This window comes from Branchiostoma belcheri, unplaced genomic scaffold, assembly GCF_001625305.1.
Source record: "Branchiostoma belcheri isolate BF01 breed outbred unplaced genomic scaffold, Haploidv18h27 scaffold20, whole genome shotgun sequence".
In the NCBI taxonomy this organism is placed as follows: Eukaryota; Metazoa; Chordata; class Leptocardii; order Amphioxiformes; family Branchiostomatidae; genus Branchiostoma; species Branchiostoma belcheri.
In genome coordinates, this window is record NW_017803491.1 from 2,241,736 (window position 1) to 2,257,001 (window position 15,266).

At 41.5% G+C, this 15,266-nt stretch overlaps 2 protein-coding genes across 2 annotated transcripts in view; one reads left to right on the forward strand and one right to left on the reverse strand.

Annotated features, from left to right (window-relative positions):
- Positions 1-169: 169 nt before the first annotated feature.
- Positions 170-5,958, reverse strand: LOC109469256 (splicing factor 3A subunit 3-like). The gene is made up of 18 exons (XM_019767738.1): positions 5,766-5,958; positions 5,451-5,498; positions 4,871-4,923; positions 4,614-4,719; positions 4,408-4,474; positions 4,146-4,237; positions 3,908-3,990; positions 3,501-3,639; positions 3,200-3,268; positions 2,942-3,009; positions 2,779-2,819; positions 2,531-2,600; positions 2,251-2,323; positions 1,857-2,021; positions 1,426-1,536; positions 1,089-1,179; positions 907-962; positions 170-761 (listed from the first exon to the last, which is right to left on the reverse strand). The coding sequence occupies exons 1-18, from the start codon at positions 5,859-5,861 to the stop codon at positions 684-686; spliced, it is 1,506 nt and encodes a 501-aa protein (XP_019623297.1). The 5' UTR covers positions 5,862-5,958; the 3' UTR covers positions 170-683.
- Positions 5,959-6,734: 776 nt separating this feature from the next.
- Positions 6,735-15,266, forward strand: part of LOC109469084 (heterogeneous nuclear ribonucleoprotein R-like) — a 9,937-nt gene continuing 1,405 nt past the window's right edge. The window contains 13 exon segments of the mRNA XM_019767467.1: positions 6,735-6,860; positions 8,757-8,923; positions 9,102-9,334; positions 9,699-9,809; positions 10,925-10,951; positions 11,452-11,537; positions 11,965-12,055; positions 12,249-12,384; positions 12,704-12,912; positions 14,005-14,154; positions 14,280-14,404; positions 15,118-15,155; positions 15,158-15,259. Coding sequence (XP_019623026.1) covers positions 8,788-8,923; positions 9,102-9,334; positions 9,699-9,809; positions 10,925-10,951; positions 11,452-11,537; positions 11,965-12,055; positions 12,249-12,384; positions 12,704-12,912; positions 14,005-14,154; positions 14,280-14,404; positions 15,118-15,155; positions 15,158-15,259 — 1,444 coding nt within the window. The 5' untranslated portion in view covers positions 6,735-6,860; positions 8,757-8,787.

Below are 15,266 nucleotides of genomic sequence, written 5' to 3' on the forward strand. Positions count from 1 at the left end.
CCCACAAGACTTGATTCATCCATCCATACATGCCAGGTAGTTTGTTTCAGATACATACACTTTATGTACACATTTTACAGGTACACGTGGAGACTTAAGATTAGTATCTGTAAAAGTCTTACCAATAGTGTAAAAAAAGGGCTGAGACATGACAACACAGTCTATTTTCTTTTTTTTTATTCCCCCTAACACTAAACAGTTGTTTTTACATGGAAAAATAACAGGAATACAGTGTTACAAACCAGAGAAATAGTTTGTGTAACATATCCTTTATCAGAATCTACATCATGTCCTAACTTTGGTCCTTATAATAGTGAATAAGAAAGTACAAGTCTTTGTTTAATGTATTTGTACTACACAAATTAATTTTTTTATCAAGTGACATAAGAAACAAACAAAATGGTACACTGGACACAACTGTTTGTGACATTCTAGGTCTCAGTTTTTACAAAAGCTTTATGTGTGTACATACGCCATACATTTCTGACATGCTTTATATTGTTCCCTTGTGTAAGAGACACATTCCCAAACTGATGATCTATACAATGGTGTGAAAATGATCATGATAAGAGAAGCTGACTGACTCTAAATTTTTTTACTTGATCTTCCAAGTACGTTTCTTCCAATGACCACTATACATGGTGTCATCAGTGGGATTGACTTTAAAATCTTGGCCGTTTCCCTCACAGCAGCCCCTGCCTCTTCAGATCTTCATAAGTCTTCTTGGTGACCACGTTACCCGTTGAGTCTTCATACTCTTCCTGCAAGGTGGAGAGAAAAATAAAGGACTTAGAATTGAAGGACAGTGTTACTTTTGAGGAAAAGTTTAACGACACAAGTCACATGGTCATTCTATTACAGAATATTTTCCTAGTGTTAAAATTTGAATAAAAAAAATGAACTGACCTCCTGGTCTGGCTGCCACCGCTCTGCAGACTTGCTAGTCTTCAGTTTCTCCCACACTGTAGAAAAAGAACATATAGTCAAAACAACACTTTGTATTGTAATTTGGTTATGGAGTTAAACAGCAAGGTTAAACAAATTATGCTATAGAGGATGGGGTCTGGATACTAGGATGTGAGACTTACGTGCGACAGCGTCCTCGATCAGGGTGACGTTAGCGAAGTGAGCAGTGTTGGGGATCCCCAGACATCTCATGCCGTGGGCATGGCGCCACTCCTGGGAGAGAGAGATGGACATTTGTCAATTAATACAAGTTCAAGCAAGGTCACTTTAAATCTAGAGAGATGTTAGAAATCAGTCTTTGACAGCTTTTAACATCTGGGTGTGAAAGTATTGCTTGGGTGGCTGACCTATGGGTTGGTGTATCTGTCAGAGAAGGTTGACAGCTCATGGGCATTCGAAGATTTACATTCAAAATGACAAGACAAAAGTCTGGAGATAATATCTTCAGTCAGCACTCACAGCGAAGTGTCTCTGGAAGGCCTTGGGTCCCCTGTAGGTGTAGTTCCCACAGATCTCACAGCTGTAGCTGATGTTCAGGCCGTGCAGCTTGTACAGCCAGTATGGGATCGGCTAGAAAAATTGGATCATAACATTTAATACATATTTAGAACAAGTGTCCTAACTTCATAACACAAGCTGATGCAGGTACCGGATATCTTGACATTTTTGTGGGTTTTTTATTTTTTGCAGTGTCCTCTACCGTGCAAATTCATGACACTGCGAATAAGTCTTCCTTGTATGAGAACTGTACCACAGAATTCAATTGTTTCAATCACAAATTTAGAAACACTAAGAAAACCTCCTCTTCCCTCCTACCACAAAACATTGAAAGTAGCAGAATTTACTGTAAGAAGAGACAATTTGTTGAAAAAGGGTTTGCATGTATATACCTTGCCATCCCAGCCCAGTGGAAGGTTCTTGGGGTTGTAGATGATCTCATTTTCCTCGTCTTCACTCTCACTTTCGCTGAACTCCTCTGCGTCCTCGTCCTCTCGCTCTGTGTCCGTACGAGCCTGCCGGCGCTGCACGTTCTCACGCGTCGCCGCTCGGTGCTCCTGTGGGAGGGATCGATGGCAAGATCTACTTACAATTTGTACCAGGTTTTAAAGACTTGCACACTAAACACAGAAAAGATTAAACAATACAAAATTTCTCACTAAAAAAAATCATGAAGAAAAAATTCTGTCCTGAAAGAAACTGACACTACATAATAACAGGAATGGATACATAAAATGCACAATGATTGCTGTACGTTGTTCATTAATTTTACAAAGGAAGACTTACACTGAGTATCTCGGAGAGTCGGTACACCTGTCCCTCAAGACTGGCGATCTCCTTCTGTTTCTCACTCACATCCCTGAAGGAAGGGACAAACAGTTAACAGTTAAAATCATCTTCCAACTTCATTGCTTCAAGCAGTACAGTACACACTGTTTGAACACTGTTTGAACACAAATGTGTTCAAGTTTCTTTGGGAAAAGATGGGGGAAGCATCTACTCTTGTTCTCGTATATGTCAAGGAGTACAAAATGCTGGCAAATCCACTCAAATCAAATTTACTCACTTGGCTCCTTTGCCCTTCCCTGGCTTGGACTTGGCAAACAGTGAAGGGTCCAACTCCTCAAGACTCTTTCCTGGGGAAGAAACATGTCTTCAAGTTAGCGATGTGGTACGACAGAGATAACATTCTTCCTACAATCTAAGATGCCGTACAAATAGCTTGAAGTGTCTTTGGTCGACATTCTCGAATCCTACCCAAGTTCCTAAAAACTGATGCAATATTTAACAGAGGAAATGCTTTGCCTGCTGTACCTTTTGTGCTGAAGAGTCGCTGTGCCCTCTCCTCCAGTGTTCTGTGACAAGAAAATTCAGGACAATGTCAGTACAAATGCATACCATAGTAATTCAAAACAGTCAAAGAAACATAAAAATACAACAGCAGGCTACTTTAGTGTGCTGTAGGTTAAGGACTTACCCTCCACACTTGAGTCCCAGAGCCAACAGGGCTGACTTTAACCTGTCAAGACCAAGGGAGGCCAACTCCTGCAGGGAAATATAAATCCATCATTACCTTTGTAAAACTTGTTACCCATCAAATAGAAAGTTTATCCATTGCCACCATACATCTCAACTTTGCATGATAACTATTTAACATTCTTTATTACAAAAGAACAAAAAAGAAAATTTTGTAAGAAAGTACATAGAGCAATGCTGGTGACGGTTAATCACTTACCTCAGCTGAGGAGAAGGCAGATAGGTCCAGATGGGCACCAGAGTGAGCTAAAGCACTGCTTGCCTCTTTCTGTAGGAAAAAAAGGAAAGGATTACATCAGGAATATTCAATCCAAACTAAGAAAAACATAATTTCTTTCATTTGTCTTAAAGACACATGCTTGCAGTCAGTTTGTAGATTAAAGAAAAAAGATAAACTGTTCTACTTTTTGTAGATAGACATTTCCTTACTTTAAGTCTTATCTAGCCCCAGGCTAGAAACAAAAGAGCCCTCTGATTTTTAAAGACAGTGTAGTACATACCGGCCAGCCTGGGAAGGTGCCAGTCTCCCACTGGAGGTTGAAGTCCCTCATGACTTGTTCTACCTCCTCGTTCAGGTCCAACAGGGGGTGTACACGGGCACAGAACCCCTGCAGGTAGTCCAGTAACGTCAGCAGGTAGCTGGAGGGAAACAAGTATGCAAAATTAAGGTTTGGTCTTTAAGATGTTTACTTTAAAAAGGGTCTGTTTGCATGTCACATGTGGTACAAACAGAGTAAGTAGTTGTATTCCGCAATTGGGAACTTTTATTAGACATGGTCTCTTCTTTTATGTTTGCTTGAAAAAGTTTCTAGTTGGTTGTTGGAACATGTAGCACCTACAGGATATTCTGCAATTTGGAACTTTTTTTATTTTTAGGTGTTTGTGAAATATAAGTACATGTACTCACTCCTTGTACTGTGCATTCTTCCTGTCCTTGGCAATGTCAAAGAACTGGTCAAACACGTTCAGGTAGGTGATGTAGTCAACTTTCTGTGGAGGGAAAAGAGTTTTAGATTATATGGATACGTTTCTTATTACATGTACTAGTTTTCTTGATATCATGATCCATCAAAAATCCTACAACACTATGCTTGTATAACAAGCACTATAGTACAACTACAAGACTGAAGAAAGTCACCACATACCTCTATACCCTTCAGGTTGATGTATTTTTCAAAACATTCATGGAGATCCAGGTACTTCCCATACCCTTCCTCGTCTGTGAAGTCCACCATAGCTAAGGAGAAAAACACAAAAAAGGTTTTGCAAAATTGCATGTGAATTGTGAAATATACCAAGGCATATAAAATTGTACATTCTTACTGTAATACAGCAAACACCTGTTTTTTTCACATTTACTACATCATTTTCCAAGAAACTTAAAACCTATGCATATGCATGTCCTACCTTCATCAGTTGGGTTTTCCCTTGCCTCTTTCACCATTTCAAACTCAACTGACATCGGCACACTGATCTGCAACATAGAGAAAAAATATTGCATCTCAAAGCTCTGCTAAGATTATGCAGCAGGGAGAAGGATTAGCTTTTCTGACAAATAGAAGTATAACATCAAATTCGCAGTAGAATCTACAGCCTTCTAAAGGCTGACTTACCTCATTGGGATGTTTCCTATGGAAGTCCTTAATGGCTTTCAGGCGAGAGTAGAACTCCTGGAACTCATTGGGACCAGACAGTGCATCCACCTCTTCTTTCCTCAGCCTGCAAATGAGTTAAGATGTTATCATGAGATGTCAAAAGGGAAAACTGGTAAAGTTCTTCACTCATAAATCTATAGTTCATTTCTACCATTTTGTTAAGCTAGCAGCCCTGATATTTTGACAAAAATAAGAGATTGAATTAAGTTTCTTACCCATCTTTGTCTTCGTACAACTCCTTCAAGTTGGCACACACTTCCATGTATCTCTGTGAAGTACACAAAAATTTATGAGTGAATAATTTTGAAAAAAAAAGAATGACTTTTGTGAGGGTATATTTTAGGTCATACATTAAGGAAGCCCCCGGAATCCATCACTAGAACTGCCCTTGACTGGAACCCCCAAGGGACAAGGAAGAGGGGTAGACCGCGGTTGTCCTGGAAGAGAGGTGTCAGGAAGGACCTAACAGCAGCCAACACCTCGTGGCACGAGGTTAAGACGATCGCAAGGGACCGAGGGAGGTGGAGAGCGTTCACTGAAGCCCTGTGCTCTAGGACGGGCGAAGAGGATTAAGTCAAGTAAGTCATATTTTAGGTACCGTTATATTTCCTGGAGTCAGAATATTTTAATTACTCTCTGGTAGAATTACATGTGGCATACAGAATTACAGGTTAAGGGTAACACTATAAGACTTTAATAACTTGTTTTGGCATAATAATAATTTGGCATACATTTGGTCACATCTAAGTTCTGCTATCTAGTTTGTTTATAAGAACAACATGGCTGATAACTCACATCCAGCAGCTGCTTGCATCTCTGTTCTGAGTTTATTTGTTCCCGATGCTGTTGAAAAGGTAGAAAGCATAGAAATCATTTTCAAAAGCTTTCTTGACATCCATTTTAAGGTACATATGCATTATGCAGCAACATAATACTTTCAAAAGCTTTTATCTCAACAAACTGATACCCGTCGTTGTTTACAATTTAACACATAGTTTTGTTTTCAAGTCGAAAGAAGACATCACAAACTTCATAGAAAACGTTTGCCCCCCTCCCCCTTTCAACATGCACAAAAGATGAGGACAATTTCCGACGTATAATTTCGCTTACCGATCCAGGTTTGTGTAACATTTCCTTCACCATGGCGTCCATAAGACGTTCCCTCTCCTCGTGATACCGTCTCTGCTGCTCGAGAAGGGTCTCCATGTCAGAAAACGGTTAAAACCGGCTGAACTTGTGTGAAAAATTATGTCTACACGAAACGTCTGCTCGACACCGTGTGGGCAAAGCATGCTGGGGGTCGCTAAAAGCGCCCTCTACCGTCGTTGCTCTTTCCTGCAAATGCCCTTGGTGACAAGAAAAGTGCAATTTACCAGCGTTTGTGACGTTTTGTTTGTTGCCTTTTGAAAAACGGGTCATTTTAGGGGGGTAGACCTTAACCTATTGAAAAATGCAAAGATCTAAATCCGAAGAAAGGAACTTCAAAAGAGCATTTTCTAGCCTTCTAGGATCTTCTCAGGGAGAAGGTTTCGCGCGAAACCTTCTCTCCGCGGAATGCAAAACTGATCAAAACTCCCTGGGCGGCAAAATCTACTCTCCAAGCAGTGGTTGATGGTGGAAGATCGTTTGGTTTTTATATATGGCCCCCTTTTTTACGAACGACGGTCTATCACCCACTTGCTACGATCTCTTGCTACGCACATGTCGGTCCCGCGTGTTATAGAAAGAACAATCCTAAGAAAACGATATCACCTTCAGACCGTATATTTCAAGTTCAAAGTTACAATACAAGCAATTACAAGGGAAGCTTCTTGATATAACTTACTTTAATGTCTTACTGCAATGATGTTATTGAATAAACTTATAAACTGTTGTTTGGAAGTCCGTCGGGGCAAGAATGTTATAGGGTTTTATAGAGACCACGTAGGATTGTCAGAAAAGTTCCCAGGTCAGAAAAATGCACTGTAAAGTACAAATCAGCCAGTGAAAGTGAACTTTGGTTTCCCGGCCTTTCAACTCGGGCCACGCCTTTGTTTAGTCACGTGCTTTAAATTTTTCCCGCGCCTTTTTACAAACCGTGCAATTCATTCACGGAAACCCCGTAGTTGGGTCAAGCTTTGTGAAGTCGCCATTTTGACGGAGCTGAAAGAGTTGTGCGCGATTTCTCCCCATATTTCTTCCAATTCCTGGTTTACTTTCCTTTAGGTAAGTTGTGTTTACATACGTAGATCATCTAGATACAGTTTGCTATATATCGCTACAAAATGATTTGTGTACGTGGCTTTGTTTGCGAGAAATCGGTGAATGAAAGATACGCGTGAGGCTGTGGCGTCTACGGGCGTTTATTTTCGCCACGTTTTCTTCAGCATGCCGGCTTCTTTGTCCGGGGTTTCTGGTGAAAAAACACAATATCGTATATCAGCGATCGCTTTTTAAATAACCCCACAACTACATTTAAATCTAGGAAGCTTCTGCTTGCTTATTAAGTAGAGTACTGCGTGTTTTCTGAGGTAAATGTTTCTAAAATGTTATCGGCTTGTGTGCTTCAATCGCCGCCATGCCGAGATATTTTTAGGCCTCGTAAAACAACGTATCGCATCATGCGACTCTAAATACGCACAGATCTAAACCCTAATCCTATCCATACACGCTAAATAAGAATAAACGTAGGTGTAGTTCATTTGCAAGGCATCTCGTTGAGTTGTAAAGGTAGTGTGGAGAAAAATATCTACGTTGCCGGTCTTTGTCTAGGTTTCGAGCGCCCGACGCCATGTGTCTAGCAGCTTGTCGCAAAATGATCATAATTTTCTAGCTACACTTTAGATTCATGATTGTTCCCCTCATCATATCAAGACCCAAATATCTGAGAAAATTGATCTTAATCGTGGTAGAATCTGAAAACGACCATTTTTTTCGTTGTGAAAAGAAAAGGATGTAGTGGAGGCATGGCGTGGGTTTCGCGTCCCTTTGTGTTGCAGTTCAGTGAATCATGAATAAATCAACACTCATTATGCATGGCGTTGCACGTGGACTGTGGGTGTAACGTTACCCAGCATAGCAAAACATGCACTTTACACCCTGTTCATTTACACCTGACCAAACGATTCGTTTGATTTAGGTATATTCCAAATTTATATTATGTAAATTAGCATAAATTTGTGCAATAAATCTGTGTTTTAGCTAGATATTTGTAAATATTTATGAGAATGTGCGAGGCCTTTTGTGAGTTGGTAGAACCAGTATTTTTTTACATTTTTTGTGGGGATGAGGCAAATTATGGAAAATTCCAATTACTAGTATCCGACTTTACGATGAGAAAATTGCCATGGGATTTTCAATAAAAACAGTGTCATGAATGTTATGATGCACGAGAAATTGATTTCCAGCAAGTACTTCTTAGCAAGAATGATTGACACTTTAAAGTCAACAAAGAGTAAATTTTTTGGATGTCTTTGTGATTTGAAGCAGATGTGGTGGCTAGACAGGCAATTATGCCTTGTTATTACTGCAAGGTAGTAGTCAAAACATGAAACTAACACCTCTCACACATTGGCCATCTGTTCCCATGGGTGAAGATTGGAGTAATTTGCATAAGAAATGAAAGGGCTAGCAATGGCAATTAAACAATTGCGAGTATATAAAAGGGGCAGGTGTTGAACACCTGGTCAGTACATTTGCGAGATTTCCGGTAGGTGCAGCAATGGAGTCTTGTGCTTAGCCTTTTGGCAGTTACTCTTTTATATAGATTTTGAAAACTGTCAGACGTTTCTAGTAGTAGCATCCACTACTTTTCGTCAGTTACTGGAAAAAGCAGTGTCACTGACTGTCGAAAAGTACTACTGTAGTGGATGCTACTTGAAACATCTGACATTTTCAGTTGCTTGAGTAACAGTTTCCTCGTGTATCTTATTGTGTATCTCATTACCTGGATGTCTATTCATTGATGTGGTTTAATTTTTGCTATTGCTAGCTAGGCTAAGTTAGATTTGCTTGCAAACAGTTTTACAGTACCATTTGGTTCTGGGTAAAGTTTTTTGTGCCATTTGATGTTGTGTAGCCTTCCTGTGGTGCAGTGTGTTATAACTGTGTGTCGTTCCTCAGTACGTAGCTGTGGGAACATACCGTATCTGCCATGTCTGCAGAAGGCGAGGACCAACCGCAGGCCATGGAGGAGACCGAGCAGCAGGAGCCCATGGAGACGTCGCAGAGCGGCGAACAGGGCCTGCTGGCCTCCGTACAGGAGGCGCTCAACAAGATGTACGAAGATGGTACGTCTCCCTCAGTTTGTCTTCTGTAAATCTTGAAGTAGCACTGTTCCGAAAAATTGATAACTAATTTTTAGAGTAGGGAGGGTGAGTTGAAAGTCAAAGTGAGCTTCTCAGTTTTGCCTATTGTTGTATTGAACCTAGGCAACTTTCCAACAATACATTTTAAATTTTTCCTTAGATGTTCTTTCACCTGGGGATCTCGACGTGAGAGCGTTGGACGCTCTGCGCGAGTTTGACGAGACTGGCGCCCAGGACGTCCTGAAACAGTTCGCTGAGAGCGACCTATCACATGTACAGAACAAGAGTGCATTCCTGTGTGGAGTCATGAAGACATACCGACAACGGAACAAGAACAAACAGAACCAACAGGGAGATGCTTCCAAGAAGGGACCTGATGAGACAAAAATCAAAGTAAGATCAGGTTTATGGAATAGTAGACAGTTTTAAAAGTTAATCCTTGTTGGATTTCAGTTTATAGCTGCTGCAAGTCACTTAAATCCCATGATGACTATTTCCCTGTACTCCAGTATTGTTTTGAATGGCTGAACTGTGGGTTTGTGTGTCTGTCTGGCCAGTGAAGGTGGGAGGAAGATTGACAGGCAGAATGATGTATCAAAAGTTAAGACAGGAAATGGGGACAACTTGTAGGTTGCAAAAATTCAGAATACTTCCTGGAAATCTGAATTGCTGAAAAAATCTGAAACATTTCCGGTTAGTTGTCTTGAAACTCTTGTTACACGTTCATGTTGACATCTTTTGATTTCATCTTTTCTAGGAAATCCTGGACAGAACGGGATACAAACTCGATGTGACGACAGGGCAGCGCAAATACGCCATGCCGGTCACGGAGGAAGAAGAGAAGGAAATGACAGACAAACTCACACAGGTATGAGCTTGGTGCCACGCACTAGGCCCCAGCTGCAGATATGTAAAATAGCCTAGCCTGGTGTTTAATTATGTTAATTTGCAGAGAAATTCTTGCCCATGCAGGTTAGACTGTAAGCTCATGGTGTAAAATGATTTGTTCTATTATTTATTGTGTACTGATTACATGCATGTTAATATGACTAAGCAGAGTTTTTGAAATGGCTTTAATCCTGAAAAAAGGCTGTAATTTTACAAAATAGTTAGTAAAAAGCTTGTTTAGGCATTGACAATGTTTTACCATGTTTTGCTGTAACTGTTACTGTAGCCATTAGACATAGTACAGCTAGGACGTAGCATTCTTTTCTGTTGCTATAGCTTATAGCTTCTGATTGTCTCGCACTTATGAATCTTGCTACAACAATGCCTTTGTCTTGAGCACTATAACTTGATGTGAGAGAAAGATGGCCAGTTTTTTTTCTTTGTAACAGCTGTTGCTGTGATTGAGCATGCTTGTTGGGATCTGTGGGAGTTGGCTTGTATCTACGAGCACGTACCTGCTTCTTTTGCACAGAAGTAGTTGTAGTGACCATAGAGATTACTGTAGTATCCTTATACTGTAGTCCTCTGGGTGTAGATCAATATGACAAATACAAAATACTGTATGCAAATATGCAGATAAATTAGTTTCGGGTTATCATCAATGTCTGCTTGTTTGACAAATCAGAACAAAAATGTTCACAAAAATATTCCTTGTGGTTGAATACGTAAACTGTGCTGATGTTTGATATACAGGGCTCAAATTTAGAAAAGAAAATGCTGTCAAATACGTAGGTTTATTTCATTTCCTCACAGCCACAACTTGAGGATTTTAGGATGTGACTTCTACCAAAATGTATCAAATCTGTTGATGAAGGTAGTAAATTGATGATAGAAATTATTTGAGCCCTGTGATTGTAATCCACCTTTCTTTCCCGACACGGTGAAAGTTTGGCACTTTCTTGCAGTTGCATTGCTGTTCCAAAAATGGAAAAAAAAATGAAAAGTCGAATGGAAAGTTGGTGGTTGAAACCTGACTGTAATAACCATGTTCTTGAAGAGAGCAAAGTTTTACAAAGTTGCTTTCTCCCGTTTCAGCAAGGACATACCTCCCAGAGTAGCATGGCAAGTCCACTTTTCTTCCTGGCTGCTCGTTTGATTGATGTTCAGAATTCCTGACAATTTCAAACTGACAATTTACTGATTTTACGGACGGGAGGCCATGCTCACTGAGAGCCAGAGGGGCCAGGCTAATGTCGTTTGGGCGGTTCTTTGAATCAGAAAATTTTCTGACGAGAAATAGGCGTATTTCATCGGACACAGTGAAGGAACTGGGAATTTCTTTGATTTTGTGGCATTTTGGCAAAAGCTGTCATCATCTTTGATTTCAAAAGAAATGCAGCACCACAACTTACATTGGGCTGGCCCTGGTAAGGATGTGGTCTGGCTGGTCTTACACTGATGTGCTCTTTATACAGGTGTTTGTTGGTAAGATTCCGAGGGACATGTATGAAGATGAGCTCATACCCCTGTTTGAGAAATGTGGCACCATCTTTGACCTCAGGTAGGTTTCCCCCTCCTGTCTCGTATTTAAGCCTCCCTGCTTGGTTTTATTGTTGGCACAGGTGTTTGTCAGTAAGATACCGAGAGACATGTTTGAAGATGAGCTCATTCCTCTGTTTGAGAAGCCCGGACCCATCTTTAATCTCAGGTAGGTCCCAAGAACTTGTGAGTTGTCTTATCATATCTTGTCTGTCCTCCTTGAGGCACCTCCTGTAAGCTAAGAATGTGTGGCTGCCGGTGTTCTATCTTCTAACCTATTTTAAAGATATTTACTGTAAGTTTTGTATGTAAAACTAACTTTCTTTCATTTACTGAAACTACATTTGTTCAAAATTGCTGTGTAAGTCTTCTAGCTGCACTCTGAAGTTTCTCTTGTAAGAGCTTTATATACTGTAAACTGAAGAGTGGTTTTCTTTTCCCTTTTTTTGCAGTGCCTATTTTGTCTTTTCTTACCAAAAACATTTTCCCCTATTGAAGGAAGAAAAATGAATTATACTTCTCTGTGCAGCTGAATTTAAGACCCTAAACTAAGCCCAGTGAGCACAAAGACAAAATTCCCCCTCCCCACATTGTAGGCTGATGATGGACCCACTCAGCGGGCAGAACAGAGGCTACGCTTTCGTCACGTATACCACTAAGGAGTCTGCACAGGATGCTGTCAAACAGGTAAGGTTCCCATCAAAATTGTTAAAGACTTTTAAGAAAATCGCAAGGCAACTCATATTGCTTGGTAAGCATACCCCTCCTCCCACAAACACATTTTTCAATGGTTGAGGCTATTTGTCAAATGTATATTACATCTTAACATAGCTACACCCGCAGACAACAAAGACACTGTTTTGCTTGACACTTTCTTCAGCTCGACAACTACGAGATCAGAAAGGGGCGCTGGCTGGGCGTGTGTATCTCAGTGGCCAACAACCGGCTGTTCGTGGGCTCTATCCCCAAGAACAAGAGCAAGCAGGAGATCTTCGACGAGTTTGGCAAAGTCACAAGTGAGTAGTTAGTTTCTCTTGATATAGTCGTTCTAACAAGTCTTCAATTACTGTAAATCTTGAAATGAATGTGCTCCCAATATTTCACTATATCAAAGTTTAAAACACTGCAAAAACCTCAATAATGAATGAGTTTTCAGCACATTTTAACCTTGCTTGTGTCTTTAGTCAATATTGACTGGTAAAATTGATATCGGCCCTACAGCTTTGGCTATAGGAGAATGTCAGTCTTTGTAGCACTCTTGCTAGTATGAGAAAGCAGATAAAAGTTGGTCATTATTTTCAAAGTATGTTCAAACATGTTCTTACTTTTCTACAGACGGTCTGAAGGATGTGATCATCTACTACATGCCTGAGGACAAGAGAAAGAACCGAGGCTTCGCCTTCCTGGAGTACCTGTCACACAAGGAGGCGTCGCTGGCCAGGCGGAGGCTCATGAGCGGCCGCATCAAGGTCTGGGGCAACATCACGGTCACCGTGGACTGGGCCGACCCCATCGAAGAGCCCGACGACGAGGTCATGGCGAAGGTCAGTGGACGGAAAAAGGGTCAACCACTGAACCAGGGGGTGGTCTTTGTGTGGATGGGGAAGAACACAGCACTGTTTTACCTTTTGCATGCAAACTGTGCCAGGGCTCGAAAATCCTGGGTGCATGTGCACCTTGGTGCAACCAAAAGTGAAGCTGTGCACCCAATTTTTTCTGTGCACTGGTGCACCCAACTAGTTTCTTAGGGTTACGTACGTAATGATACTTTTTAGGTTGGGTGCACCTGTTCCCAAAAATGAATTTTGAGCCCTGTGTGTCCTGTAGTTTGAAATTACATATTCGGTTGGTAAAGTAGGCAGTAAGAAAATGGGAGGATGGTTGGGATGGCCCTTAGATTTGAAAATGTTATGTTTTCTTAAATATACTAGTCAGTAAGAAGATGGGAGGATGGTTGGGGATGAAGCGCTGTGTTCTTCCTCATGTCCCTTTGACTTTTTTAGGAATGTGGGCCATTCTAGATTTGCCGTCAACTCCAGAATTCAGCAAGGAGACAGAGTGGACTGATTTGTGTAGCTGAACTTGAAGCTTGTTAAATCTGTTCACTCAACATCCTTGTTGAAATGATGGAAGTTAATGGTAGATCATGATGGCTGACATTGCAGTGAAGTTAAAGGGATTCTCACAAGGTCATTCACTGGAAACTCTCTCGAAATGCTGTTTGACTTGTGTCTAACAACGGACTTCCAGGGCTTTGTTGTACACTACAGAGAAAGGGATGGTTGTGTGCATGCATGTGTGTTGGTGTGTGTTTCCTTGTAACTGTCATTTCACTTAAAATGTTTCAATGGTTTTCAGCAATGGAAACAAGTAACCTCCTATCCAGGAATTCAGGTACCCTGGATCGGGGCTGGCCGCGGCCTTTCCCTGTCCGCTGGCCCTCCTCTTGGTTGACCCCCCCTACTGTGCCACCCCCATGGGCGCCTCCGTGACCCTCCGCGCGCGCTGCCTCCCCCCTCAAAGCAAAGGGCATAGTTCAGAGGGCATAGTTCAGAGGTCATAGGTAGGGTAGCGTTGTGAAGAAGTCACCCTTCTCTGGGCAGCTGCTAACAATTGTTCTGCCTCCTGCCCAACAGGTTAAGGTGCTGTACGTGAGGAATCTCGCAGTGGAAGCTGCGGAGGAGATCATCCAGGCAAAGTTCGAGCCGTACGGGACGGTCGAGAGAGTTAAAAAGATCAAGGACTACGCCTTCGTCCACTTCGAGAACAGAGAAGATGCCATCAAGGTTGGTTTTGCTCTACAGCTACATATTGGTGTGTTGTACAATCTTTGGGCACAGTATTTTTACTTTGGAAAGTAGTGACTTGTATGTCAATGTTGTTTTACTGAGACAAGTGTCTGTCTTGATAGGCCATGGAAGATCTGAACGGCAAGGAGCTGGAAGGGTCAGCCATGGAAATCTCCCTCGCCAAGCCACCATCGGAGAAGAAGAAGGAGAGAAAGAGGCAGAGAGAGCAGGAAAAGATGATGGGCGGGTAAGCTACTAATTACGTTTCCTCCTATGTTGTTGTTATCCATACATCAATAAGCTTCTAAAAATACTATTTCTGAAGTATGGTTGAGGTAATAAAAAAGTAATTTCTGTAGACAGAAGGTCAAGTATTCCTGATATCTGTATCATTGCCAGTCAAAGCAGAGCATGAGAAGTCTTTGTATTATATGCCATTAGGCCACACCGATTTAATTTTATGGATGACATCCTCTGAAGACCCCCAAACTAGTGCGCGCGGGCGAAAAAAATAAAAATCCGGCCAAAAATAAAAATGCTACAAAACCACAGGAATACAAACCTGGTATTGTGAATTTGGCGCATTACATAGCGACGTATACGACAGGCCGACACATGCTGGATTTTTGCGGAATATATGAATCGACACTGCTGTACGTATGTACTGAGTTCTTGAGTCTTGGAGCTTCGGTAGCCTGGCTGCCGTAAACCAGAGTTATCACCACCATGCACTACCCAAGCCTAAAGCCAGGCCAGAGCCTCGGAATACGTGATCTTTTTTTTTTTTTGAGATCGGGCGAAAATCAATGCGCGCATGGATGTCATCCATAAAATTAAATCGGTGTGGTCCTTATTTGATTATTATGTGATGTTCAAACTGTAGTATACTGAACAGGATCATTACAGATAGCAAGGTGAAATTAGCACACCCAGCATTTGATATACGCTTGTGTTTTTCAGCTACGACTACGATGGATACAGCGTCGGTCGTGGCGGCCCATGCGTGGTCGAGGCCGTGGTGGGTTTGACCGCCGCGGCGGAGACTACAGGGGCGACTATGGCTACGGTGGCGGCTATGAGGAGTACGGCTATGGGGGTTACGGCGAGGA